This window comes from Centroberyx affinis, unplaced genomic scaffold, assembly GCF_046629955.1.
Source record: "Centroberyx affinis isolate AG114_WGS23_722 - 3 ecotype Tasmania unplaced genomic scaffold, CSIRO-AGI_Caff_v1 ptg000016l_1, whole genome shotgun sequence".
Classification (NCBI taxonomy): Eukaryota; Metazoa; Chordata; class Actinopteri; order Beryciformes; family Berycidae; genus Centroberyx; species Centroberyx affinis.
The window spans coordinates 124,909-152,771 of NW_027278732.1; the positions used below are offsets into that span (position 1 = coordinate 124,909).

Sequence of the window (27,863 nt, forward strand, 5' to 3'; positions counted from 1 at the left end):
TATAAACAGAAGGTCTCTCAGTAGCACGCATAGAGGAGTGAGAGGAGGAGGGGGAAGGATTGGGAGGAGGGGGGAGAGCCATTTCAGTCCAAATCGTAACAGAGCCCAGTCCTCTGCTTCCTAATCCCGACATGCACACACACACACACACACACACCTCCGTCCTTCCCACCTGTCCTCTAAAAAATCAAAGGACAACCCCCCCTGCTCCCTCACTGAGCTAGAGGGGCCAGAGAACACCAATAAAAAATTGAAACGGACTGCTGTTGGCCCATCTCCGGCGCCTGCGCCCCGCCCCGCCCCTCCCCTCCCCTCTCCCTGCATCAGGTAATATGGATGTGGTGGAGGAGGAGGGGGCGGGAGGTGGGGGGGGAGGGGGGCGCTGGGACCGCGAGCGCACCACTAGACCAGCTAATTGAGCGGCGCGGGGCCCCGGTGGGGAATGAACAATGCCGGCAGGAGATAAAGGAATGGCAAAGAGAGGTGGTGGGGGGGGGGAGAGGAAAAAAAAAAGAAAAAAAAAAAAAAGGGAAAAGGGCTGAAGTCAGCAGAAGTGGTGCGGCCACCAGCCACCTGTCCTGCCGCAGAGGACGGAGCCGGAGAGCTGGAGGCAGATGGTGGCAAAGTCACCCAGTCTTCCCCCCCCACCCCTCCCCTCCATTCCACTCCACCCCCCACCCCTCATCCTCTGTCGCAACGCTTTCCTCCCTCCCCCGTTCCCCCCCTTCCATCTCTCCTACAATTTACATTTCAGCCATTTAACCGGCGCCCTTATCCAGAACGACAGCAGAATAAGCTTCAATTCCTGTACCGCCTGAAAATTACAAGCGGCCAAAAATAAGGAGCGGGAAAAGGTCAGGGGCTTTAGCGCCGTCAGCATATCTTGGCATTCCTGTGACCGTAGAATAATTACGCGAGGGGGGGGGGGGGACGCTGGGAGAAGACATAGAATAAGAGGGAAGGGGAAAGATACCCTACGAATGCGGGGCGCAGTCGATGGATGGAGGCAAACGGAACACGGACACGGGCGCAACTTCGCTTTAGGCGGCGTCAAGTGAGGTGAGGGGGCATTTGCTGGAGTTGAAATTGAGAAGAAGTCAAGAACATTTTTTCACCAAAACCCCCAATAAAGTAGGGTTAGGCTTGGAATGAACACAGCGGTGTCATCGGCGTACCGTGACATTATTCGCGCTTCTCATGCCGATCAGGTGCCTGGAAAGTCCAGCATGGTGGGGGCGCTGTAGGGAAATTCAGCTCTCCACATGTCCCGACAAGAAAAAAACACAAGACAATGCCGGAATTGTCCAGTGGTTCCGGTTCTTCTTTGTTTGGCCAATCCAGGGCGAGAAGCGCGTTCGTGTAACTGAACGTTCTTTCACATTTCAGGTGGCATACGACTCCCAAACATGGCCAAAAGTGCCCGGTTTCCACATGAAGCATGAACCAGCACTAGAAGGGATTTTTTTTAGAGAGCAAGTAGAGAGGGGAAATCATTCTCTCCCCCACCTCCTCCCTACCTCCCGCTCTCTTTCCTTCACTGCTCTACACCTTCATCCCTCTTGTTCTTTCTGCTTCCGTCTCTCCTCTCCTTGATCCCTCCATCTTATGTCTCTCCCGCTCTGAACTCGTCTCTCCCTCCCTCCCTCTTCCCCCCGTGTCCTCTGCTGTCTCCGCTGCAGCTCCCCCCATGCTGGTCTCATTCTGTTCCTCAGGGTAACATAGACACAGGAAGTTGGTAGATAAGCCAGGATTTGAGCTCCAGATTATCTGCCTGCCTGACTCCCTCTCCCTCTCTCCTTCGCTCTCTCCCTGGCTCCATCCACAAGGCCAGATTGGCCTGAATCCTATTTTTAGGCTGCGGCCAAAGGGACAATCCTTTTCTTTCCTCGATTTTCTTTTCCTTGACCGCACTTGAAGTGACATTTCACACAGGTAGACCATTTTCACTTTTTTAGTGCACAATACCTCAGTCAGCACATACCAGTCAACACCACTTTCTTCTTCTTACTTAGCCTAGTTTAACAGATTCTGCACAGTTCTATGACGCATTTGGAGCGGTGACATATTGACTTAATTAATTAGCAGTGTATTTGAAAGTGATCTCAGCTCTCTGAATCCTCAGTGGATCAGCTGCTTTAATCTCCTCTATGGAGAATATAGTAAAGTTACGCTACCTGTCTGTGATGTAAAATAATCTTTACCACACTCACTGACTGACCTGAATTTAACTGTCGTTGTGGCAACTGTGCCATGGTAAAAACCATACTACTAACACTTGGACAAACAACGAAAAGTAGATCCACACAATATTATTTCAGTCTGTGCGGATTACACTTTTCAGGAATAATTTTGCCTGCTGAAGCAGTCGGGAAGCATCTTGAATGCCGGGGGTGACAGCAGATCCCCAGGGCACCTGATGTTTGACGCTGACTGTTCCTGAACTGCCTCGCATGTAAAAAAAAATGCAAAATGTTGGGGAGACATCAAGCGACCTCAGCTCACCCTGGGTCTCACTGATTATGAGCAGGGTTGAGGAACAGTTCAAAGGGAACTGAAACCGTTTTTCCTTCTTCCGTTGCGGAATGAACCAGGACGGACGAAGGTGTTCAATCATGCCCATACTATACCCATACCCATACCCATACTATATGTTATTATATGTTCAATAAAAAAGTATTTTAACCAATGATAATACTAATAATTTTATGATATCCTTCTGCCGAGCAGTATGGTTCTAGTATTGGAGAATGGAGATTTCCAGCTAACAATTATACTGTTGGAATCCATTCAAAGGTGTATGTTGGGTATTTTACATTGGCTTCCAACATGACTCAGCCAAACTGAGGACCAGGACTATCCATTTCACAGTGGTTCTTATATTTAATGTCAAAATAATTTAGAAGCAACGTTCTATCATTACTAAGTGAAGTGTCATTTTGATTGATATTCTGAATTGATTGAACTGAAAGCTGACTGACCCCCAACCCTGAACACAAGGTTGTGACAGAAGTCCATGCTGTGCAGAGTCTTTACCTCAATGTCCTTCATATTGTCGCTGCTGAGTTCATCTCTGTCGGTCGGGCTCTGCTCAGAAAGCTCAGACTTGGTGGCGTTGTCTTTTGGAGACGACACCGTGTCGGCAGCCTCGGAAACCTTCATCGTTTCTATGTTAACTGTATCGGACATTCTCATCGCAAAGTCTTACTGGGAGATGCTGGCAAATGCCGAGAACCTGGAAGACAAGAATTTATCCGTAAGGACAATTTTCTTTGAGAAATTGAAAAGGAAATAAAGACATGCACTTGGGTAAACAGTCAAAAAACAACTCCCTGTGGAAGAGAGACACATTTAACCATTGTATCATAGCTATTACATCACAGCCTACCAGACAAGGCCACAGTCAAGAAACATTACGATGCAACAGAAAGACAGATTCCCCAATATTTCTATTTGTAGATACATAAAGACACATCATTGAGAAAAGGACTCGAGTCTTCATCCATTCACTTTAGATATATGTCTGAAGGTTTAGCCTTCATGGTAGCCCTTTTGCATATATAAAAATCATTACCTGAAGACATACAATCTCTAAAATATAGACTATGAATGAGTGGTTCTCAATCTGGGTCCTTAAGATCCAGAGTGGTTTTCTATCCTACAAGGTGGTTAATTGCATTCACCTGGTGTCCCAGGTCTAAATCAGTTCCTATTAGCCAGAGAGAATTAAAACCAGCAGTATCGGGGTCCTGAGGACCGGCCTTGGCAACAATAATGATAAAAAGTGACAAATCTCCTGTCATTTTTTGCTCTCAATCAGTTTATAAGAGTAGGTGCCCTTATTTCCAAATGACTTCATTTTGGAACAAAACTTCTCATACTGTATAGGCTACATAAAAGGAGAATAAATAAGAAATAAAAACATTTTCCAGTGACCATGGGCTCAATTCAGACCTTGCCTCAAGTGCTACAACAGGCAACCTCCTGCAAAAATGTGCACTTTGTCTAATTTGATGACTTTCTACATCTAAGCCATCAAGATGTGTCCTGCCGTTGAGTTCTTAAAAGGATATATACACTGATGCGCAAAAACGCATCAAGGACAGATTTCATTATGCTGCAGACTTTCCAGACATATGTACCATGGACTGTGCAGCATCAGGGGTGCCAAGCACGGACGTGACCATAACAACTGTTTAGGCAGAGTTTCAGTTCGATGAGCAATGTAACTGGAGAGTGGTTTGTCAGTGAGTTGAGTAGAAGGCAGTTGTCAAGGAACTCATCCTTTCAAATAAAACTTCTCTTCGATATTAAGAAATCAGCGATTTTTATAGGCAAAAATGTGGAACAGCCTAAATCATTTTAGATTTTGTAATGCATATTTTATTGTTTTTTATCCAATTAATGTCCCAAGGGCAAGTTTCCGATTCAATCTTTGTGTGCAGTCGTCCAAAGCGCTGAATTACAGGCGCCGTGGTACATAAAGGCAGCGCCTCAGCAGAAAGACATGAAAAAGCGACGAGCCCGTGTCCCGCTTTCCTGCCATACCACCGGGAAGGACAAAGACACTGGAGTCTGAAATAAACCTGTGCGCCAGCGGAAGCACACCCGAAAAACGGCTCAAAGGCGCAGATCTCGAGCCGCAGAAGGACCCGGAACTTGGGTCATTTAGTGGCGTCCATTTCAGAATGAGACAACCGCACATTGATCCAGGAAGATGAGCTTTTACGCCCATGGTCCATTGCAGGAAGAATTTGTGTAATGCCATGACCTCCCTATGTTGAAGTCATGGTGCGAGTTCATCCCGCTGATACGCCCTAATTACGCAGCCGGGCCCCATGCGGTGAAACATGCTCACACACACACACACGAGAAGGGAGGGCAGACATCTGGTACATGAGAGCTATGATTAATAGGTTAATTAGAGACGGGCTCATCAGATTCACTTTGCACATCAAAAAACTGGATACACACATGACAACACTTATGGTGCTCTGCGTGGGAGTGTGTACGCGACTCTGTGTGTGTGTGTGTGTGTTCCAGTCCTTCAACGTCGCCTCGGCCTATTTGCCCGGCAGTGATCAGAGCCATTTCCCTATCTGCCCGCCGACCGGCTGGAACTCGATTGTTTATCTCTGTCCCGAAAGAGCTGAGGCAGCGAGCCGGCGCCGCTCTCCGAAAAAAAAAACGGTGGCATCCAATTCCTCTCTGTCAGAGTAATTGACTTCCACTGAGGTCCGCCGCTCTCCTGAGCTCCTTCTGCCAGGCAAATGGGCCGCTAACCTCGCTGTGGCGCGCGGCTTCGGCTAAGCGGTTAGCTAGCCGTTTAGCCGGGCGCCGGGAGAGTCAAACGTTGAATTTCCAATGAACCTGTCAGCGTCTCGGCGAAAAAAAGCGGCGGCTGCTTTACATTATTTTTACATTCCGCGGGAAAAAAACAAAACAGCTTAATACCCCGGAGTCCCGCGCACCGCCTTTGAATATTTAGTGTCTTGCGGCTTGACATTTTGATGACTGAAGTCTCTCGAGTCGACGCCGTTTAAGATTTTGCAATATTGGGACAGATATTTTGAGAAGCCGGGGGCGTGTGACGGAGAGCGCTTTTATCCCTTCGCCGGGTCGTTCATTCTTCCCGAAGCCGCGTTTTTTTCACGGGACTCTTCGGGCGGCCGGGGCTAAATTTGGCCTCGGCACTTTTTGACGCGGATGAATTTCACCGGCTCGTCTCTCTCTCTCTTGGCTGAAGTGAGAGCGGCTGTGTGCCTCTTCAGAATCCCTGATGTTTTTGACTGCATAAGTAATGCGGATCATCATTTTGTCCTCAGCGTTAACTTATGGAAATGCTTGGGGGGGGGGGGGGGACAAAATAATAATAAGATCATGCAAGTCTATGAAAAAGAAAGACTTTTAAAACCCCATCCTATTCACATTACCTAGTCATATTATTTCTAATGCATTACACACTAAGGAAAGGCCAATGTCCATATCCAAGTTCTTCCTTCCTGGTTTGTTGATGTTGTGTTTCTAAAGGTGCGAACAGTCTGGTTTCCACTACAGTTGGACTAAAAACATCTAATGCAATGAATGTGTGAGCCAAGTTGTACAATACATCCTGCTGTATAGTAAAGTGCTAAGTGACCCATTTGTCAGATTCCCTGATATTCCCTGATTTCCCCAGAGAAGTTATCACATTCCCTGACTTTCCCTGGCTCTCGAAAAAAAATCCATTATGGAACCCTGTGGCAAATTAAGTCCCCCCCCCCCCCCCCCCCCCCCCCCCCCCCCCCCCTCTCAAACCTACTTGGTGCCGCTCAGCCGGTGGTGCTCGGATACGGCCCGGTGGTGACGATGTGGCTCAGCACTGCCGTTGCCGTCCGGGGCTTCGTCTCTTCCCATGTCTGCTTTCAGCCGCTCAGAACGGCAACCGGGGCCTCCGACGCCCTCATGGCCCTCGCTGACCTGCCAGCCGAGAAAAGCCGGAGGGGGTTAGGTGGGGGGTGGTGGGTGGTGGGTGGGGGTCAGGGGTGAGGGGGGGTCAAAGGTCAGGCGCAGGGGGAGGGACTGACACCGAGGGCCACATGGACTGACAGTATTCAGGATGTCAGCGACTTTAAAATATGTGTGCGGGTGTCACAGCAAAAAAAAAAAGTGTGCAGTGTGTGGCTTGGAGAAAGAGACAGTGTGTGTGTGTGTGTGTGTGTGTGTGTGTGTGTGTGTGTGTGTGTATTTCTGGGCCTTATGCGTGCCTATGCGCCATAAATAATGGATGAGCGCGCAGAGATGGGAGTGCGGTGGAGGCAGCGGGAGAAGGCACCCCTGCCAACCTCGTAAAAAAAAACAGGCATTAGGAATTCAGAGAGTGGCGAGGGGGAGATAGCGTTTTTTTTTTTTTTTTTCTCCGCCGAAAAATCCTCCCGACATTTGGTGGCACATCAATTTCACAATCGCCTAGCGCACAATCGCTATTTTCCCGCCCGACTCAGCGCCGGTCGGAGATATCTGAGGAACCCGGCGGCGCAGTATTGACGCAATATCGGAGAATTTTTTTTTTTTTTTTTTGGGGGGGGGGGGAATATGAACCGTGATAAACGTTGACACAGCTTTTTCTACATTGTCTCTTTCTAGGTAAATATTGCAAAACACAGGTGGAAAAAAAAAATAGAAGCTAATGCTAATAAGTGCAAACAACTTTCTCCGATTTCAAAATTGCAATAGTCAACTATTGAGACTTCAGGATTTTTTTTTCCAGATTAATTGAGCAGACTTCAATGATTTCACTTTATTAAAAATGCAATAAGCAAGAATCTTTTCTGTCCCATAGCACAAAATGATCAGAGGGGGTTTGATAGGGTTGTAAATCAATTAGTCTTTAGTCTTTAGTTTACTCCACTCTATTGTGAAAATGTGACATTATTATTTCTGTCCATTACAGCAGTGATTCTCAACCTTTTTCATATCAAGGACCCCTAATTTAGTCCACATTAGGGCCACGGACCCCCATTTGATGAGATTTTTTTCTCTCTGACCCAAATCTGAGAACCCAAATTCATCCAGAATGACTATCTGTATTGTAGGTAGAGAGATAACAGTGAAACTATGATCAAAACAATCATCCTTCTACATTATCTAATGCTGTTAACTTCTTGTAAATTAAATCATGCTGAAATGGAACCCCCTCAAGGACCCCTGGTGGTCCCCGGACCCCACGTTGAGAGCCACTGCAGTACAGGCCACCGTAAACCGTGGCAGAAACCTGTCGATGTCGTTGCAGTTCCTACCGGTCGCCAGTAGAGGTCGATAAAGTCCAGATTATTCCATGCCTCTTTAACTTTATTAATACAGAAAAGGCATGCCGAGCACGCACGCTCTCTTTCAGCAAAGCAATAACCGCCATATAGCTGACCCCTTGCCCGGGGTTTCTCATCGTCTCCCGGCGTTTCTCCCCGGCCCGCTCCCCCCTCCCCCCCCCCCCCCCCCTCCTCCCCTTCTAATCTCCCTCTCAGCGAGCGGGCAGGGCGCCACGCTGACTCTGGCACCCAACGGTGCCAAGGCCTGGCCGCCCGCTCCCGCCGCGGCCTCGGCGCGCGCCGCGTGCCGGCCAAAAAAAAAAAAAAAAAAAAAAAAAAAAAAAAAAAAAGGTCAAGTGGAATCCCCGCTCGCTTTATAATCTGCCTTCTCATGACACCTCGGGCCGCTGCCAGAGCCACAGACTGGAGAGACGCCGGGGCGGGAGGGACGGGCCTCTGTCCGTCAGCATATGCCTTTTAACAGTCGGCCATTTGGTGGACGGTTTCATCCAAAGCGCCTTTGCAAATGCCATGAGTGCATACTTGTGGTTAGATTTCATTCATTTTTTTTTATTGCTTTATCGTTTTAAGTGGGTGGTTCTATTAAGTGAACACCTAACCATTGAGCCTTGTTTAGTGGTCCTGGTCAGTTTTGTTTTATCAGTGTGTTAAACTGTATTCTTACATTATCTGATACCTGAAGGAAAAGGCAAATTCCCATTCCTTCTAGCATTATTGGAGGTTTTGAAGCTTGAAACCTGTTGGCTTTCTATTATTGACTTACTAACTGACGTATTGACATATTCGCTAATTAACTAGGAAGACATCTGACTCAGCCTATAGCTTTTCCAAGGTTTGAAAAAACCTGACTATGACAATAGCAATCTGAGTGAGAAGGGCCCAGGACAAGACAGGAGCCATTGATTAATATTGATGTCATTAACATACACCTAGTGAACATATAGAGCTTATGGCCTGCTCATCTGTTATGTTGGCCACCTCTAACAGAATCACCCTCTGCCCTCTCTCATATCTTCCGCCTCTACTTGCTCCAAGATGCTCTTATCTTGAAGTAAGAGAAAAAATCCCTTCTCCCTCGCTCCTTGGCTCTTATCTCTTTTTAATGTACCTAACACGTTGTTACATGGTAATTCCAGGGTCACAGGAGTATTATCAAGGTGTTGTGGCTCTAACCTCTGCCCTCCCTCCTATTAGTTGCTGGCAGCGGTGCTGATCTAGGCGCTGAAGCTCATTCTGTCGCGCTCGCTGTAAGTCACTGTGGATAAGAGTGCCCAGCTAAATGGCTGAAATGCAAAATGTAGAAGCTCGCTGGGTGATTCAGCGCCAGTCCTGCAGCTCACACACACACACACACACACATACGCAGAGTGTAAAAAGTTGCTCTGACAGCGGTGTGGCCCGAGCCTGGCCGCGAGCGCTCCGGGTTTTTATGACTCGCGCTGCTGGGAGGACAGCACAGCCGCTGCCTGGCTGAGCTGGCTGCAGGACTTCACGCTGAGCCTGTGTGTGTGTGTGTGTGTGTGTGTGTGTGTGTGTATGCTGCCAGAGACAGACAGGTGATCTTATGCATGTTAATGGGACACGTAAACAATACACACGCAAAAAAAACCCCCAAAAAACGGTCTTGTCAAAGCGCACACACACACCGCCCATCGCCATTAAGCACCTAGCCCCACCCCGGACGCCACAAAACACACACACACACACTCTCACACACACACACACAGCAGTGAAGTTGTGCGTCCTCCGGTGTTGTGCTGTGGCTGACTGGGAGCGGTTCATTGGTATTACAGAGGAGTCGCAGAGCGCAGCAACCTTAAAGAGCCTCCCTCAGGCATCGTTCACTGTCACACCGCCCCTTCACACCACCTTTATCGCCATGCCCGACGGCATAGCAGCAGCAACACACACACACACACACACACACACACACACAGCGCACAGACGCGTCAAACCTGCACACAGCAAGCACACACATGCATGTATGTGCTGAACACAATTGATCCTGTGCATTTGCAAATTATAGTGTAGAATACTGGCAATATGGAAACATTTCATTTCATTTAGTATAGCTGAAAATAACTGTTGTGTTAATGAAAGATCTGATTGTTCCCAAAATCATCAAGACTAAGAATTGGGATAATTGAGCAGCCGTACAATTAAAAACACACACACACACACTCTCCCATGGTGGCTTCTGCACATATACCCCTTGGTGGAAATTAATTCTGGAGAAAAACCCACAGCGGGGGTCAAAAGGGCGGCCGTCAAACCGAGCGCCGCTAATCACACGGCGGGCTCTTAGCGGACCGGCTCTCGCAGACAATTATGCTCGATGGCGAGCTAATGAGAAATTTCTCAATCACTGCGAAGCGCACGAGAGGCCCGTCGGCGGGCGGCCCACGCACACGGGGAAGCGCACTCAAATAGAGTCACTTTTCTTTCTTCCTCCCTCACACACACACACACACACACCTCCTTCCAAAGGGCTGACCTTTCCCTCCCACACCTCCGCTCCGTTCTGTTCTGCTCAGCTTTGCGCGGATCAGGGCTCTTGTCTGGGCTGTAACCAGCTCAACCGGAGGTGAAGAACCCCCCCCCCCCCCATCCCCATCCCCATCCCCATCCCCATCCCTCTCTCTCTGTCTCTCTCTCCTACTCCATCCACAGTGCAGAATGGAGCAGATGAGTCTAAAAAAGCCCATCACCTTCAGACGCTTCTATGTGATCAAGAGGAGTGAAGACGCCGATGATTTCCGAGCGTCTGAGCAGGAAAAGTGGCGGCATCCCCCCCGGACGCCGTCTCACATTGCACATTAAAAGAATATTTCACGCTTTGTTTGGCGCCGATGAGCTTTTTTTTTTTTTTGCCGGCGTCACATAAAAAAAAAAACCCGGCAACAGTGGAGAGCGGCACATCGCAGCCGGGATACTGTCTGAGGAGATGTGGAATACTAAACAGTATAGCTCGACTCAGTCAGTGGAGCGTCGGGAAGACAAAAAGGGAAAGCACAGACACAAACAGAAAAGGTGATGCCGTGTCTGTGGGCTACACCGGGATGTGATGGTGATGGACCAAAAAAATAAATAAAAAAAAAGAGCTTTTCTTCTTTGTAACTGTATATTTCAACCACAGGAAAAACAAAAAATAGTTTGAAACAATTTATGGTTACGCAATTAATTACAGACTGCCAAACAAATAGACAAAAAGCCAAATTCAGGAGAGTGCAAGACTTGCAGACAGGCACACTGGCTAATAAAATCAGGCATCAAATAAACAGTTAATTAGGTTACTGCTGCCGGTTCAGACTCATGGCACTGCGATAAAATTGATTTCAGTGTTTTGCTTAACTGAGTAACTAATCTCCCATTTTCGAGCCATTTCTGCTAATTGCAAAGCAAGGGAAGCACTGACAGGGGAACTATATAATTGGACCAGAAGCGATTAGCGCGAAGCCTATGATATTATATCACTTTCATACACCGCTTGCCTCAATTTCGGGGGCGACTGAGGCAGAGTCGGTTTAAGGAACTGCCTGTAATAGCTCGGATTGAATTAGCAGAAAAAAAAACATAAACAGGCACAAATGAGCCTCTAATTGCGCTGCTCGCTCTGCCTCCAGGTCGCGTAAGCGCGGCGCGGTACAGCAGAGACGCAGCCAGCCGGCATTAATAAATTAAATCCACAGCAGAGCATGTAGGTAATCCATTACCCATCCCAGAGGAGAGCTTCCGGGGAATATCAATCTAGGCAATTAGAAGGTAAACAATAAACACAGAAAAACTAAACACGCAACACGTCTATGGAGCCTTGTGAGAGAACAATATCTTACAGGCGGCCAGAGTCATTAAAAGTCCATTTGCGGAAAACACCTGCAGAACAAACAGGGGGGGAACGGGGGAGTCGGAGGATGAGCTTGGCTGGAGAACAATGCGGAGAGGAGAAGCCTCTTACTGGCTTATCTTGGTTAATTATCCTAGTGATGAAAAGCAGAGCCAGCGCTGGTTACTAGCTGGGCGATAACGGCGCTCTGGCTCACCTCACACAGCAACACAGCCCTGACAGTACACTGAATTGGATGTTGCGCTCAGTTTAACAAGCCAAAGAAAACGACAGGATACGCGCTCGCCATGCAGTAATATAAGCAGGAGGAAAGCGGACGTCTGTGTCAACAGATTTTCTCATGGCATTACGTCTTGGTTGTCAAACAGCGCGGAATGGAACAGGCGTTCAGCCTTATGTGGCAATAAACAACCTACCACAGGAAAATCAATAGCATCAAAGGCAAATATTAACTGAACAGAAGAAAGTCTGTGAAGCGGACTAAGTAAAAAGTACAAGAAACAAAGACAAGAAGCCAGGTAAAAGGAGGATTCAGCAGAGGCGTGCGCGAGCCCCGACAAAGTGGCTGGAGGCTGCGGCACCTACCTGCCTGGCGCTGCCCTCCATCTCCCCCGCTACTCGACCGCTTAGTTTCCATTGTACAGGAGGCACCGTTCGCCGGAGAGAGGGGGGGGGGGGAGGCTGGAGTCGCCTCCCGGCTCGCTCCTCAGCAGCTGCCTGCCGCCTCCTGCGCGCTCGCTCGAGTTGTGTGTGAGTGCGAGGCGGAGGACGGGGAGAGGGAGTGTTAGGGAGAGGGCGAGGGAGAGAGAGAGAGTGTGGGTGTCAGAGAGAGAGAGAGAGAGAGTGAGAGAGAGGGAGGGAGGGAGAGGGTTGTGCGAGCACCAAGTCTACCTGCCACAACCCATCAAGCCAGCCAGGCTTGGAGACAGCGCCAAATCAACAGCTGGCCCCTGCGTGATGTCAGCGGCTGAGCAGCCAGTCACGGCAGCCGAGGCCCGGCCGGCGCTACGGAGCGCTGACTGAACCAAAGTCACCGGCTAAATGGGGCTCTTCATTAGCTACTCTGCTCTATGGTGGGGGTGGGGAGGGGTTGGGGGGTTGAGGGGGAAGGGGGGGGGGGCTCTGGGAGAAGGGGGAAAGGGCAGCCAGGGACATCGGATAGAGAGAAGGAGAACCAAGAGGAGGAGGAGAAGATGAGGAAAAGGAGGGGAACAGCTAGAACCCAGAGGGAACAGAGAGGGGAAGGGAGGGAGGAGAGTGGAAAAAGGACAGCATCGAGAGAGAGAGAGAGGCGCAGGGCGGGAGGCAGAGCGGTGGAAGAGAAGTGAAACGAGCAAGAGGGGAGTATAGAGGAGGCGTGGAAGGGTGAGAAGAAGAAGAGAAAGAGAGAGAACACAAACAGGGGGGGGGACAGGGGCGACGCATCCGCGGCCAGCTAGGTGCTCGAGGACCAGGTGGAGAGTCGACGGGGAGGCGCCGGGCCGCTGAGAGGCCAAGCTGTTCGCTGGGCCGCCTTCCCGTTACAGCTGGCACCCTGCTTCTCGCACGAGGCGACAAGGCTGCACATAACACCGCAGATTCGCAGGCCAGCCGCCTGAAAACGCTGCCCGGTGCTGAAAACCCCAAAAAAGCTTCAGAGGAAATATACGGCGACAAAAATAAAGCCAGAGCATTGGCGCATCTGCTAGAAAACAATACACCGACTGTACAAAGAGGGAGCAATTCACCGAGACCGAGCTGCACCCTCTTTTGCATGATCCGTGTCTCGGTTTGTCGAGGTTTTAATAGGCAGAATTAATAGGCAGCATCAATAAGGGGGTCATAGCTTTCACCTGCATTCACCTGGCCAGGCTACTCCATTGAAAGATCAACCGTTCCTTCTATTCTGCACACACACGGTCACTATATGGATATGACTGATAGTTGATCCAGCTCCATGAAGCGCTTTGACCAGTAATTGACTGAGTGACAGGTTACAAAGACCTCAGAAAACACCAACAGGGCCTGTTTGCAGTCCAAGTCTAGACTGCCATAATGTGATTGTTTTTTATCCTTTCAATCACTCAGACTTTAGCAGCAAACACAGTGGGCGGAAAAAGTTCCTGCTGTCACTTAGCAACCGACACCCGGCTGCGACAACCGATCCGATCCAATTCTGCCTCATAATTGTGCCATTTGTTATGCCAGGTCTCTGAAGAATTTATTATTGTGCTTCCTTAATGAAAAGGTCAGCAATTCAACAAACAATTTATGGATAGGCGGCTGAATTATTTAATGGCCCGGACCAAATATTATAGGAGAGAGATATTTTCCTCCTGGAAAGCGATGAATTATTTAGTCGTCGGGGCTACATCTTTGGAGAAAGCTATTACACAGCATCCTCAACCTCAATATTTGATAATGTTTTCTATTGCAAATATGCCCTAACCTGCGTAATGAATGGTCAGCATAGAGTAGTGGCTATATTGGACTAGCCAGACCCGAGTGAAACAGCAGCAGCATGCAATTCCGTTTGTTTTAACTTTCTTGGAGCACAGATGGGAGGAGTTTGCCACAATGACTGCCAGAAAGTTGAGACACCAACAGTAAAGTATTTAAGCAGCAATTCTGTGTACTATTCAGTGACTGACCACATAGCTGGAACTATCATATCACACAAACCCCACCCATCTGGGGTTTCAAGCAGGTTAAAACAAATGTTAAGAATTATCTGCCAAAACAAACTGCAAACCTGCTCAAGAACTTAGAAATCAGGAGATGTAAACTACACATTACAGTCCTAACTGCTCAACAGATTACCTTACAGTACACACACCACACATAGTTTTCACTATACATAGCTTTCCGCTGGTCAGCACTGAGCAGTTGCCATGCCTCCACAAACTAACACATCGCCTCCGCTCTCTGAGCCGGCAGTCCCACAGATTGAACCAGCGTCCATCCTGTTACTGCTCTGCTCTTCCAACCACCAGACTGCACTGCTATCCTGATGCAAATGGGGCCATCATCGAGCTCCGCCTCAGTCGTGGCAACTTGCATAATCAGAACTGTTTCAGCTTAGTGTACCAGGAGGATAGTGGGTACGGTCTGCTAATGAACTGTCACAAAATTAGTGATGGGAAGCAGGATTTATGACCTTTTCCCAACATCACTCTGCTCCAAGTTAGGTTTCACTCTCCACTGTTACTTCCCCACAGTTATTGGACTAAATCATATCTGAACCTATAATATCCTCTCAAATCCAATGGCCTACCATGTATCAATTTGGCAATCCTTAACGTGAGAATCTCTGATTGTACTTGCAGAAATCACTGTGGTTGATTATGTGTAGGCAACATTCATAAACGCATATGTCACATTTCCCTGCATTTCCCATTGGTCTGCAGAATATTAGCAGTGAAACGACATGTTCACACGGCTGGTTATAAGTCTGCCATTTCGTATTAGCAATAATGTAATGGCAATAGACGCTGAAGCATACTATCTACTACATTCACCCACTCTACCCTAATTAATGGTAAATTGTCTGAGTTGGTTCCCAAGTCCCTCTGAGATTACACTGTAACGTTATATGCCATTCATTAATATGACCAATTAATTAATTTGCTTATAATGACGTATCTTTAAGTTACCCGAAACCTGCCAGAATGGCCATGTTACTGTGAATCGCATGCTATGTATCTAGCATAACTACAAAGATAAAAGATACCATGTTCCGTGCTATGGCATGACAGAAGGTGTGGAGCTTTTGGCTAAAGCAAATGTCTTTGTTTTGACAAGCCATTCAGGACAATGTAACTTCAATGCTAGCCTCGATACGTTCCGCTCGTACACGTCACGCCAAAATCAATCGTTAAAATCTGGCAACTTTATCTTTTCCTCGTTATCGGCACACGTATATACCTCTGATAACAGGACTTAAGTCATTCTCAGAATTGATACGAGCCCCTGGAAAATTCGGCATATAAGCGATTTACCAAGCTGCGCCTTAATTCAATAAAACCTCACCTTGTAGAATTGGTTCACATTGCTCGCTGCCGCCCTCCACGGTGTGTAACGTTAGCGTTGGGAGAAGATCGAGGGAATAACGGGCGAGCCAGGTATAAAAGTTGAAATGTTATTGAAACAAGTGCTGCTTGGTATATCAGATGTACGCCGAAATGTAGTGTGGCTCCTTACGACTAGGACTACATTTTAAGTCATGCTTCCGAGGTGTGCACGTTCGCCGAAAAGCAAGGCAGCTTTAACTTGCGAGACTTTTGAATGGGTTTCGCGTTGTTACGTATCGGGGCTAAGCTAATGCTTACTACCTGACATTGAAGCTTGCTAGCGTTTGAACGCGGCCAAACACCGGCGCCGTGAGCTGTCACACACTAGCAAGGGACATGTTTTGCTAACAAGCCGTTAGCTGTTACTGTTCTCCGGTTAACAGTTTGTTAGCAAACGGTGATTGTTTCCCTGAAATCCTGGAGCGATTAACAGGATAATGCAGATATCTGATGCCTTACCGGTTTGATTTACAATCGATGGACGCCCGTTGTCACTGCCGGTGAAGTATTGTACAGTGTGGCAGAGCCTGAAGGAGACAGCAGCACAGTCCAGGCTGAGAGTGCGTTCAGCTCCTCACGTCCAATGCGTAGTATGTTGAAAATATGTCACGTCTTCTCGTTGTTGAATTCTGTTGTGATATGGAAGCACAAGGCAACGTTGCTGGTAGCTTAAACACCAATATAAGTATACACTGATTATACTAATAGATGAACTTTGATGATATTTTGATTAAAAAAAATACTCTAAAGTTGTTTGCAGTACTCAACAAGAGCTACGTAGAGTTGTGCGGCGGACGCTTTAGTGATGTAAATCGAGTGTACCTAGAATTTGCCGCGAAACTTTTCAGTTTTGCAGTCCAGTGTTTTAAAAGCCATTTGCTTGCAGTGCTTCAGCATCTACGAGCGCGTTTGGTAGGTAAACGACTTGCACGAATAAAATGAAATAAAATTAACGTTGACTTAGATAGTTTATGCGTAGCCTCGCACCACAATGCTTTGCACGTATTTTATCAAGACCACGTAACGTTAGAAGGTACACGCACACATAAGCTTATATCTTGATAAGTAACAGTTAGTATGCTGCATTTAACTTGTTTGACTCTGCCTTCAAGAGCAAACTACAGATGAACATGCATAGCGTCAAGTAAAGATGAAGTTAGCTGCGGTTTGTGTCAAGCTAGATGGAATAAGAAAACTACTTCCGCTCAGAACAATCAAAATAATGCCACTATGGCCAAACGTGTGTTGTAATCATACTCTTAGTAATGGCCATGCTTATATATTGAAGGCGACTCAACACTTCCGGCCTTAATCTCGCTATATCTGGTAGCTTGATATTGTAGCTTATAGCAAAGGCAGCTACATCAAAGTAGCTTAGTGTTAGCCAAACCGTTTCTTCTGTACCTGTCATTTTGTTTTATATTCAGCTAGTGTGGGCTAGTAAAACAGTGCCGGTGAACTGGCTCCTTAGGTAGTTTAATATATCTTTCTTGCCCACGTGCAGAGGAGGGCAATGAGCTGTTTGGGGTTAGAGGGATAAAACAAATGTTAGTTCCCAGTCTTCCCCTGGAGAAAAAAAACAAAACATATTTTTTGCAGTTAAGTCACCTGTGTGGCACAATTTGAGAAACCCTATCATTGCTAGTTTACTTAGTGTGATTAATAATTCACTAAAATAAATGGATAAAAATGTATGCATGGCATTACCATTTCAAAAGAGGAATTAATTTGCATGTCTGCTTCAGCTTGTTCAAAGTTAGTTTAGGAGCTCCTGTGCCTGTAGCAGGAGCCAGAGTGCGGGGTGTTTGCTGTGACAGAGGAGAGTGTATCAGGGGCCCCGGGTGTATCAGGGGCCTGCCAGAGCCTGACACAGGCCAGGCTGACCCCCATGCAACACCAGCACAGTATTATCTGACTCACTGCTGCTTGTGCCTCTATTCTGAGGCAGTTTTCAAATTTAAAAACCTATGCATAGTCAGTGTTTCGGTTTTGAGAATAACTCCAAATGACAAATTCCGCAAGATTCTGTCCTAACACTATGATGTGGCAGACTAGCACCTCCTGCTCTCCTGTCCCAAGCTTTTATACCACCCAAACCGACTAATCACAATTTAGGAAAGAAGTATTATTTCCAAAAAGACATTTTTATGAATGGCTAAGGTGAAATAGACAAAGTACAGTAAAACAGAAATTGAGAAATCAGATATTTCCTTCCATCTTGGTGGTGGAGGGGGGGGGGGGGGGGGGGGCAGGGATCATCTTCTAGCTTGGTTATGTAGTGGATGATGGATGTTGGTTTTAAAGCACAGTGGCTCTAACTGCAGGACTGTCTTCATGTGCTCCTCCTAAGCTCCTGCTTCCAAGAGCAGAAGCAATAAACATGATTTGTCATTTTTTGGTGGCTGTGAGAAAATGCCCATGAGACATTTAATTGATGTTCTAATTGGTTTTTATGAAATAGAAAAAAACATGTTTGACAACTAAAAGCTAAAAAATACAGCAATAGTAAGTGTTCACATAGAATGCCAACCAATAACATAATAAAACACATAAATAAAACATCACTTTTGCCGTTAATTGTTGTCTGCCCTCTACAGGTCACACCTCAGCAACTCCTGTGTCATATCCGGATTCATTTAGAATTATTTAAAGGTAATCCTTACACACAAAAAACCCTTATATATCCTATTTTTAATGAAATAATTGAGAGTGAGTTCATTAACCGGAAACAAGAGCGAGAAATGCATCTCTCCACTCCTTATCTTTTGATGTCACACTCGTGCAGCTCCATAGAGAATGCATTAGAAAGGGGATCTGTGATAGCATCCTGGGCAATCGCTGCAGTGTCAAGTCATGTTTAATTCAGCCGTCAACAAGCAAAACAAAACTGGTGTTTATTGTGTATGAGATGCAGTTGTGAAGGCCTACATAGCGGCATTGGAATAACACATTTAAAAGCTGGAATTCAGTCGTATATTCCCCTTCAACAATGTTTTTTCTCTCTCTCTCCCTCTTGAAAGATAGCGTAAAATCCGAGCCTATCGACTGAGTGAGGACCAGGAAACCGATGCGGACTTGCTAATGGAAATGGATGATTATGGCCTACAGACGTCTCGCTGTGATACAAGATGGTCTCAGCAATTGTCGGGCCTTCCGCACAAGCTCCTGCAGCGCCTGATGCCTTTTCAAAAGCAAGGGGTTGAGTTTGCCTTGTCCAAGGATGGAAGGTAAGTGTATCACATCACTGCTTGTCCTTTTAGCCGGTTAGTCAGTGTTAATTATATCCCTACAAATGTTTAAGGTGTGTTACGTTAAGTTATAAGGAACATCTCTGGCATCCGAACAGCTTCTGGAAGTGTCTGGTGACTCGCTTTGAACGCTCAATATAAAGGTCAACTTTCGCATTTCGTTGGCAAAGGGGAAATAACGTGGGAGGAGAATTTTTTGGCATTTGTAAATTAAATGCTATCAAAACAAATCCTATCTATGAGTGAACTTCAGATTTCTTTAGCCAAGGCCCTAGCTGTAACTTGATACCTTTTGATGTAATCTTTTGGAATTTTTAATTGCAAGGAGGTGCTTTTATGCCTTGAGAGGCAACATTGTTGAAAGGCTGCGCTCACTTGGGTCGTCCAATACAGGGAAATTAAATCACGGTTATAAATGACTCTTTTTAGTCATTCAGCAAAGCAAAAGGCAGGCTATATCTTCCCTTATTATATCAGCAAACTGCTAAAGACATTATTCTTTCTTCCTATTGACCAATTAAAACTGAGCATATAGAAGTCAGATTTTAATGGATGCTTGATTCTCTTCCTTTTACATTCAGCTAAACTGAACTAAATTTCAATGATGATGCAATGAGACAGGTGAGACAGGTGTATTTTTATATAAAAATCTTGCATAGAGTAGCTTTAATGCACCTTATTGACTGGTGGGGAGTACTTTTAAAAAAAAAAAGTACATTTGTAATAGTTGCAAACACTGGTAATACTGTGCTTTGAGTTATGATGATGAAATTTCAAATTGGAATTGGACTTATTTTGTGTCTACCAGTCAGACTCCTCAGGATCTGTGACTATGCCCTCGGTCAGACAGGGTCCAGATTGTATCTTTTAAAACAGTTAAGAGTCGGCGGGAAGTTCCTCAGCTGCCCTTCAGTGTGTGAGTGTTGTGGGTCTGTCTGTTAGCGGGCCGGGCCTCGTCCGTTTCCTCCTCCACCGACCGGTCGATGCGCGCCCGGGTTCTGGGAGGGAAGGTCAGCGCGGGGGGGGGGGGGGGGAGGAAGCCAATCTGAGCAGAGCGGCCTGTGATGCGGAGCGGCCGCATCGATCCGGAGACGCCGGGAGGCACGCGCTTTCGTTACGCGGGTGGGTCAGGAGTCAATTGGCTCTCGCCGCACCGCGCGGACGGCCGGCCGGCCCAGTCAATCGGGCATCGACGTGACAGTGAGAGCGGCCCGGACAGCTTCGGTGCCTCTCCCGGGAGAGGCACCGAAGCTGAAGTGGCATTAGAGCAAGGTGTCACGGGGGTAGAGGGAGCTCCGAAAGTACGACGCACGCTGACGCAGTGTTTGATGCCTGGGCTCGTGTGACTCTGAGTGTGAGATGATGCAGTGGCTGTGAAGTTGAAGTGCGCACTGTCTGCTTCAATTTGAGGGTATTTTCAGCCCAGCCCGCCCCTCCAGCACACTCAGACACACAGAGAAAGGATGATTACAGGCTAAAAGTGATTACCGTATTGACTATAATCTTAATCTTTTCAACCATTTCTGGCACGCAGTAATAGGGGGGGGTGCATGTACAAAGAGGGCCGCAGTTCTTTATTAGCTCATCCAATATGCTTGAAAATGGCCTCAAATTAAAGCTGGCAGTTTGTACTTGAAGGAAGAATCCACCCTAAAATACCTTAACACTGATTGATGACGTAACTTTAATTTGTTTTCATGCATTGCTGGGTCCATTTTGCTGTTTGGTGGTGTGTTTTTCTTATTCCCCTGGATAGCAAACCAGTGCACACACTGTGACGCCACATTCCAGATATTTCCCGTAGCTACAATGGAGTTTGACGGCTGCAAAGGTTTCGATATAAAACATCAACAGCAAACAACAACCGTTCATCAATCACACAGGGAGAAATCCATCATAGAAGAGGAGAGAGACCAATTTCTACACCGATAGCTGCCTCAGTAGACCAGGATGCAATGCAGCAATTGAGTCATTCTGGGAAATGTAAGAAACCACTAACTGAAGTAGAAGTATACAAGGCAGGTTGAGGGGAAGCGGAAATTTTAACACTTTATCACAAAATAACTCCTGGAATGCATTGAACATCACAGATTGATGTCAGACTGATATCCAGCATTGTAAGATGGACTTTCCCTTTAAAACCCATAGTCATGGTGTCATTTCCTATGGAGCTCCCTGTATTTGTCTATGTAGGAAGGGAAGTGAAGCTTACATAGACGAGTGATAATGTGGGAAAATTGCAGAAGAGCACCACAACATGTATCCAGTGTGTATCTGTAAAAGGCATCGCCACAGCCGCCCTCCAAATTGAAAACACCTTCCATTTGATTTTGAGTAAAAGTGCATCCATTAAGTCCTCTTGGGGTCACTTCCATTAAGGTGTTGACTGCTGTGTTCGGCTTGGAAGACGGCCATGTGATGCGTGGCCCACGTTCCGATCGGCCCCCGAATATTATCGTAAGTGACTGCCTGTGCTTTTATTCAATAAAGGGCCCGCTCCGCCGATGCGAGAGTAGATCAATAAGCAGACTTGTGTTGCCTCTCCCCTTTGATGGTCAAATTACTGGGAGAAATCCATTCCAGAGACGGAGTGTGTTCCCCCCCCCCCGGTCCGGGCCGCACACACACACACACACACAGACACACAACGTGATGCATTTATGCCACATTTGTATTGGGCCAGCAGCATCGTTCATAATACAGAGACCGCACACACAGCGGTTCCATCAAATTATTAGAAGGATTCGGCACCCAGTTGGAATTTATAAAGCAGGAATTGAGCTTATTTTCAATTCCTATCGAGATTCCGTGATGAAAACATTCATATCAGAGAAATAGCATCCAATAACCAACATGGTCGTATGATGACAGCTTTTACGGACGGCTCAAGCTTCAAAATGTCGAGGAGAACATTGAAAGAGCGCAATGTTAACACACTTAATTCGAGGCAGTTGATGTAAATTATTGCTGCAGACAAAAGGAAATTCAGTACGCAGCGTTGAAATGGAAAGCTACAAATTGTGTCAAACAGCTCTGTGTGAACACCCGCTCTGTCACTTGCAGTGTTTGCTGATCCGTGAGCAATAGCGATATTATTACATTAATGAGACATGGCGAACTTACTCTTCAAGTTTGTCGGAAGTCATCAAGTACTGTAAGTGGCTGAGACTGTGGCACTCGAACAAAATCTTCAAATCTTGGGTCCGACAACTGCTGAATCTCCTAAATCTGGTCAATTTTAGATAATGTTTGCCCTTCCTTATTTATACATAAACCAGAAACCTTGCTTTAGAGGGACGTGTCAGGGTGAAAGTACCATTAAAGCCTTTTATACAGTGTCTTTATGTACATCCTATTCATATTGTAGCACCAAAAGAATGAGGTCTATATGGAAATCATAGAAAAAAAAGTGTCATAGCTAATCTAACCCTATAGGAAATCTAGCAGTATATTGTCACACAACACTGTCCCATGATGCAAAAATAGGCTTAATTTTCCTTAAAAATTCACTTAAGAATTTACCTCAAATCCTGTAATTGGGATATATCCTTTAATACTTATAATAACAATCCAAACAGCTTTTTACCAAAGGAATCAGTCAGAGTTGTTTGTTGTAACTATCTTTCCAGTTTCTTAAAGTTAGGAAAAACCTTCAGTGAAGCCCTTAGCAGAAAACCTTAGGCTGTTTTTGTGCAGCCAACCACAGCTCCGCATGGTTACATAATCGGACCAACTTTTTTTCTCAAGTCATACACACTGTTTCACGTCAAGGGAAGAAGACAGCCTCCTCCGTCTTCCAAAGGAAACCGTATTGTCGCCTAAAATTCTTCCCCCTACCGGCTACTTTGTTTTCAGTATAACTGAACTGAACCATTACCGTGTATGAAACCCTACGGGAAGCCGGGCATGTCGTCCCGCCCCTAGCGCCGGCCTTTGCTTCACTCATAGGGTCCGCTCCTCATAAGAGAACTTTACCGGGGCCCAGAAGATTGGGGGGGTTAGACTGGGGGGGTTAGACGGGGGGGGCAAAAAACAGATCATCGCGCATGGGGTCAGACCCGTCAAAGCGGGCGCGGTCCGACCCGGGAGGCGGCGGGGGCCCGTTCGCCTGACACCTCGGGGGCCGGTGGGTTTCGGAGATAACATTAGAAGGGGACGCGGCGCCCGGGGAGTCCGTGCCGTCGTCAGGCAACGGCAGCCGCAGCATCCTCCCAGTCTCAAACCGTCAAGACGACACTCAGGTTATTTAAAGGAGGATGATTAATGTGTTGAGAAATGGCAAGCACCTGCCCCAGCCAGCCTCCCTCCCCGCTTTGTGTGTGTGTGTGTGTGTGTGTGTGTGTGTGTGTGTGTGCGTGCGTGTGCGTGTACATGCTTTCTTGCACTTGTGTGTTTCACTGCCTTGCGCTCGTGTGTGTGTGTATGTGTGTGTGTGTGTGTGTGCGCATTGCGCTGACTGGGCCGGTGTGCTGGCAATTAGAAAAACCACCAGTGGCAAGGTGCACATTAATCATGCTCCTCAGCTGAAAGAGAGAAATGGGGCGGAGACGGGGGGGAGGAGGAGGAGGAGGAGGAAGAATAATGAGAGAGTGTGTCTGACTTATTCGGAGCTGCTCTATCACACTGTTTGGTGTGTCGTGATGTTGGGGAAGCGTTTTTTTTTTTTTATGAATAAGCAAGGTCGGGGCCGGACGGAGCCAGAGGTTTTCTGTATCTTAAACCCCTTTAGTCACGGGACGGAAGCCTGGAAGGTTCCCAGAGCGCGTTCCCCCTCAATGTGTGTGTATATGTGAATCAGCTGGTATACGCATGATAGGTCGAATCGTCACATATAAGCTAATAAACTGTACATTTTGATCGTGAATAGTGGCTTTATCCCCTGGTGGTCAGCTTCACAAACCAGTTTCCTCCACTCCAAATCCATCTGAAGTTTTCTGTGTTTGGTTTTGTTTTGCAGATGCATGATCGGCGATGAGGTAAGCACACACGTACGCACACACGCCGGCTCAGGAAATCTATTTTCCCCTCCCCAAAAAAAAAAATGAACCTGGGACTGTAGCTGCATGCCTTCCAAATTAATTTGTCAACCCCGCGCAGCATTCCCACGTGCCTAATCGCTTTTGACACAAGAATCATTCTGAGACCTTATTACTCTTGGGCTCCACGTCGACTCGGCCGTCATATGCAATTTGCCGGCGAGTCGGCGCGCGATTGACTTGTTTTTCTGCCCCCCCCGCCCCCCTTCCCTTGATTTGGTGGGTCCAGATGGGTCTTGGGAAGACGGTGCAGGCCATCGCCGTGGCGTACGCCTTCAGGCGGGAGTGGCCCCTCCTGGTGGTGGTGCCCTCGTCCCTCAAGTACCCCTGGATCGAGGAGCTGGAGCGCTGGATCCCCGAGCTGCAGCCCGGGGACATCAACCTGGTGGAGAGCAAGAGCCACACCACGTAGGTCACCCCCACCCCCACCCACCCCCCCCACCCACAGCCAGGCTACACGCACACCTGAATGGTTTCTGGCATGTTGTTGTCATCAGCCTTTTCAATGATCCATGTTAGTTTTTTCCATTTAAGGTTTCAGGTTGAGGTTTGAGGCTATGAAGGCCATTTAAAAAATTACAAGTAATCAATATTTCCCCCAAATTTTATTCTTGTCAGGGTAGAAAAATCTCTGAAACAGCATCTAGACCATCAGACAATAAAACTCTCCATTGAAAGCAAGGATATTAATAATTATAATCATAATATAAAACATATTCATCCAGAATTGTGAACACTGATCACTGATCCTATCAGTGTTTCATCAGAATCACTTCAGGTTAAGGGCTTCAAGTGGGCAACCAGTGTAGTATTGATCAATTCTACAATATATATGTAATCAATCAAACAAATGCATCATATCAGAAGTGGATGACACTGACTGGCCAATATCCATATGTAATACAAGGCCAGTATCGGCAAATGATATATTGGTCTAACCCTACTCAAAACAGGATGCAATCCAAGTGCTAACAACATAGCGAAAGAGAGCGGATAAGAAGCTGCGAACACACACACACACACACACATTCCCAAACTGGGAGTGTGAAGTGGAGGCGTGAACCCAGCGGTGTGATAGATGGAGACAAGCTGGGGGCTGACAAATTAAATCTCCAAAGTTCCCAGGATCCATCAGTTGTTTATATTGATTGGAGTTTGCGACGTTTGTCTAGATTGTTTTGTCTAATGTGGCATATAACCCCCGAAAAACAGCCAAGACACACTTTTATTATCAACTTTCCCCTACTTTCCTTGATTTTTTTTAATGTATTTTGAACGAAGCAAACTTTCTATATTTGTGACTTGGAGGGGAAATAGAAAAAAAAAACATCTCCTCACCTCACATCACAGATGAGGCGCAAAGACGTTGTGAAACCCTTCTGGGGGAAAAATGTGTCCTTGAACTGGATGTGTTAATGACTGAGCGGGGGGGGGGCAAGAAAAAAAAATTATGCAGCACCTCCTCTCAGCGTTTTGACTCGCATATTGTTTTGCGGAAGATGAATGGCGCCTTAGCTTTTATTTTCCGGCTCGGAAAACGTGTGTGGCGAAGGCAAAGAATTAGAGCCTGTCAGATTTCTGATTTTCTGCGAGATCCCTATTGAGTTTCGAGCAGCTGGATGCCGCCTCTTTCTCATTCTGTGTCTGTTTGTTTGTCTGCGACTACCTGCCTGTGTGTCTTTGTGTTAGAGCTGCACAATAACTCAAAAGCCCCCCCAAAAAAATACAGAAATGGCAATACTATCTAGGAAAAGCTGTTTCTGGAAGCTTCATAAACAAGGTGCAAAATCCCAAGTCCACAAATCAAGTTGGAAAAGAAATCTTTCCTTTCCTCACACGCACAATTTTATTTCTGAATTTTGAAAACCTGCGTCCATGTGTATTGCGATGCAGCCCTAGTTTGTGTCTGGTGTGTGTGTTTGCCTGTGTGTGCGTGTGTGTCTGTCTTTGCATTCATCAAACGTCCACACACCCTTTCAAATGCTCCAGTTTGCATTACCTTGAGGTCTGAGCTGAAAAAATAAGCAGCCTTTTGTTTTAGCCTTGAGTTTGCTGCTTACTATATCTAAATGAGAGTGGAAAAAAGTCTGATTTAATGGGATTTCATTTGTTTTCAAGTCAATACAAACCAGAACATTCGAAAGGGTGTGGGGATTTTTGATATTCACTGTATGTAGTTCTGGTCAAGTTTGCTTCTATAACTAATGTAGTTTCATAAACTATACAAAACAATCAACAAAAACAACTATAAATACATCATTAATATGTTTTTATACCAGCTACATCAAGTACACCAAGCACAAAATTCAAAACTTGACCTGCCATTTTCTCAAAATTATATATTCCACTAACTCTGGCCACCAGGTTTAACATGCTGTTTCTTAACAAAAATAGCAGGTTATTTACAGAGGCGTTTTTATGTTTTGTCATTTGTATTTTATGGGGTGTTTTACATGAAAAAAATATGAGAAAATTGAGATTTTTGCCATATACATAGTATTTTGTATACTATGTATATGTAAATGTAAACGAAAATGCATTCAGACTTTACCTACTGTGGGGAAAAAGTGTTCTAACGATATACAAATCGACACATTTTATGAAATATTAGCTAAATTGAATATGCTGATAACAAAATAGTCATAATGCAAAACTTTACTCTGTATTTCTGTCCATATGTATGATAAAAAGTTGTATTCCACTACGAACAAGACTAGACTATTCCTATGTGTATCTGCATATCTGTGTGTGTGTGTGTGTGTTGGTCCAGGGGCATCAGCAGCAGTAAGGTGACGGTGCTGGGCTACGGCCTGCTCACCACAGACGCGCGCCCCCTGGTGGAGGCGCTGACCAGGCAGCGCTTCTCGGTGGTGGTGGTGGACGAGTCGCACTACCTCAAGTCCAGGAACGCGGCGCGAAGCAAGATCCTGGTCCCCCTCATCCAGAGCGCCAGGCGGGCCGTCCTGCTCACCGGGACGCCAGCGCTGGGCCGGCCCGAAGAGGTAGCACTGATAAGAATAGTTAGATTAGATGAAGCTTTCATGATGATTTAGTAGGGATGGGGCGATATGATTCTCTCACAATACGCGATATGGGGTTCACGATTCGATACAACCATGATGCGATGTAATTAAAAGTTCAATGACAACAAAGTCTGACTGTTCAGAATTATGGTTATTTCTGAGACACAAATCTTTCTAGTGATGGAATTGGCTTCCTAGAATGCAAACAACAATTTAAAAATGTCATTACAAAGTACATATAATTTTGATAGAGAGCTTGTGAAATTGTGATGGGCAAGCCGTCTCATTTGTGATTACTACACCAGAGTAAGATATAGGCCTAGCTAATGAATTTCGATATATTGTCCCCTCCCTATGATTTAATAAAATTGGGTTGTATCCTATTATTTGCTGGGTTAACAGCAAATAATAGGGTACAGCAAGGAAAAATAGGATATGAATAAGGATAAAGATAATGGGGGGTATTAAACATAACGCAACAGACAATTTCATTTGCTTGAGCACATTACGTAAAATATATAAATTTAAAAAATCAGAAAAATTTATAAATTTACAGCATATATGCAGGGTTTGCAAAATGACAGCAGAAGAACATATTGAGACAAAGAAAATGAATGGAAAATAAAAAAAATTTGTGGTATGAAAGGTATGAGGATATATGCAGTATGAAAAATATATATATATATATTTACAGATGTAGATACATTACACGCATTATTACCTGTAATGACAATAAACAGTAACAATGAAAAAAAAACTGAAACCCAATATGGTAAACAATAAAAATGCAAGATATGGGCAAGTTGTTTCTTCCTTCGCAGACGACATGAACCTCTATATGAACCTTGCAGCTGTCAC

The 27,863-nt window shown here is 46.1% G+C and overlaps 2 protein-coding genes across 2 annotated transcripts in view; one reads left to right on the forward strand and one right to left on the reverse strand.

Annotated features, from left to right (window-relative positions):
* Positions 1-16,219, reverse strand: part of LOC139658718 (R3H domain-containing protein 1-like) — a 44,618-nt gene extending 28,399 nt beyond the window's left edge. The window contains exons 1-3 of the mRNA XM_071536907.1: positions 16,158-16,219; positions 6,299-6,456; positions 3,034-3,232 (exon numbers count right to left, since the gene is read on the reverse strand). Of these exons, the coding sequence (XP_071393008.1) occupies positions 3,034-3,192 (159 nt within the window). The 5' untranslated portion in view covers positions 3,193-3,232; positions 6,299-6,456; positions 16,158-16,219. The remainder of the gene's footprint in view (positions 1-3,033; positions 3,233-6,298; positions 6,457-16,157) is intronic.
* Positions 16,220-18,305: 2,086 nt separating this feature from the next.
* LOC139658810 (DNA annealing helicase and endonuclease ZRANB3-like) overlaps positions 18,306-27,863 on the forward strand; it is a gene marked incomplete at its 3' end in the record, with an annotated part of 29,254 nt that continues 19,696 nt past the window's right edge. Inside the window, exons 1-5 of the mRNA XM_071537017.1 lie at positions 18,306-18,350; positions 18,719-18,925; positions 23,904-23,922; positions 24,212-24,390; positions 26,753-26,984. Of these exons, the coding sequence (XP_071393118.1) occupies positions 18,780-18,925; positions 23,904-23,922; positions 24,212-24,390; positions 26,753-26,984 (576 nt within the window). The remainder of the gene's footprint in view (positions 18,351-18,718; positions 18,926-23,903; positions 23,923-24,211; positions 24,391-26,752; positions 26,985-27,863) is intronic.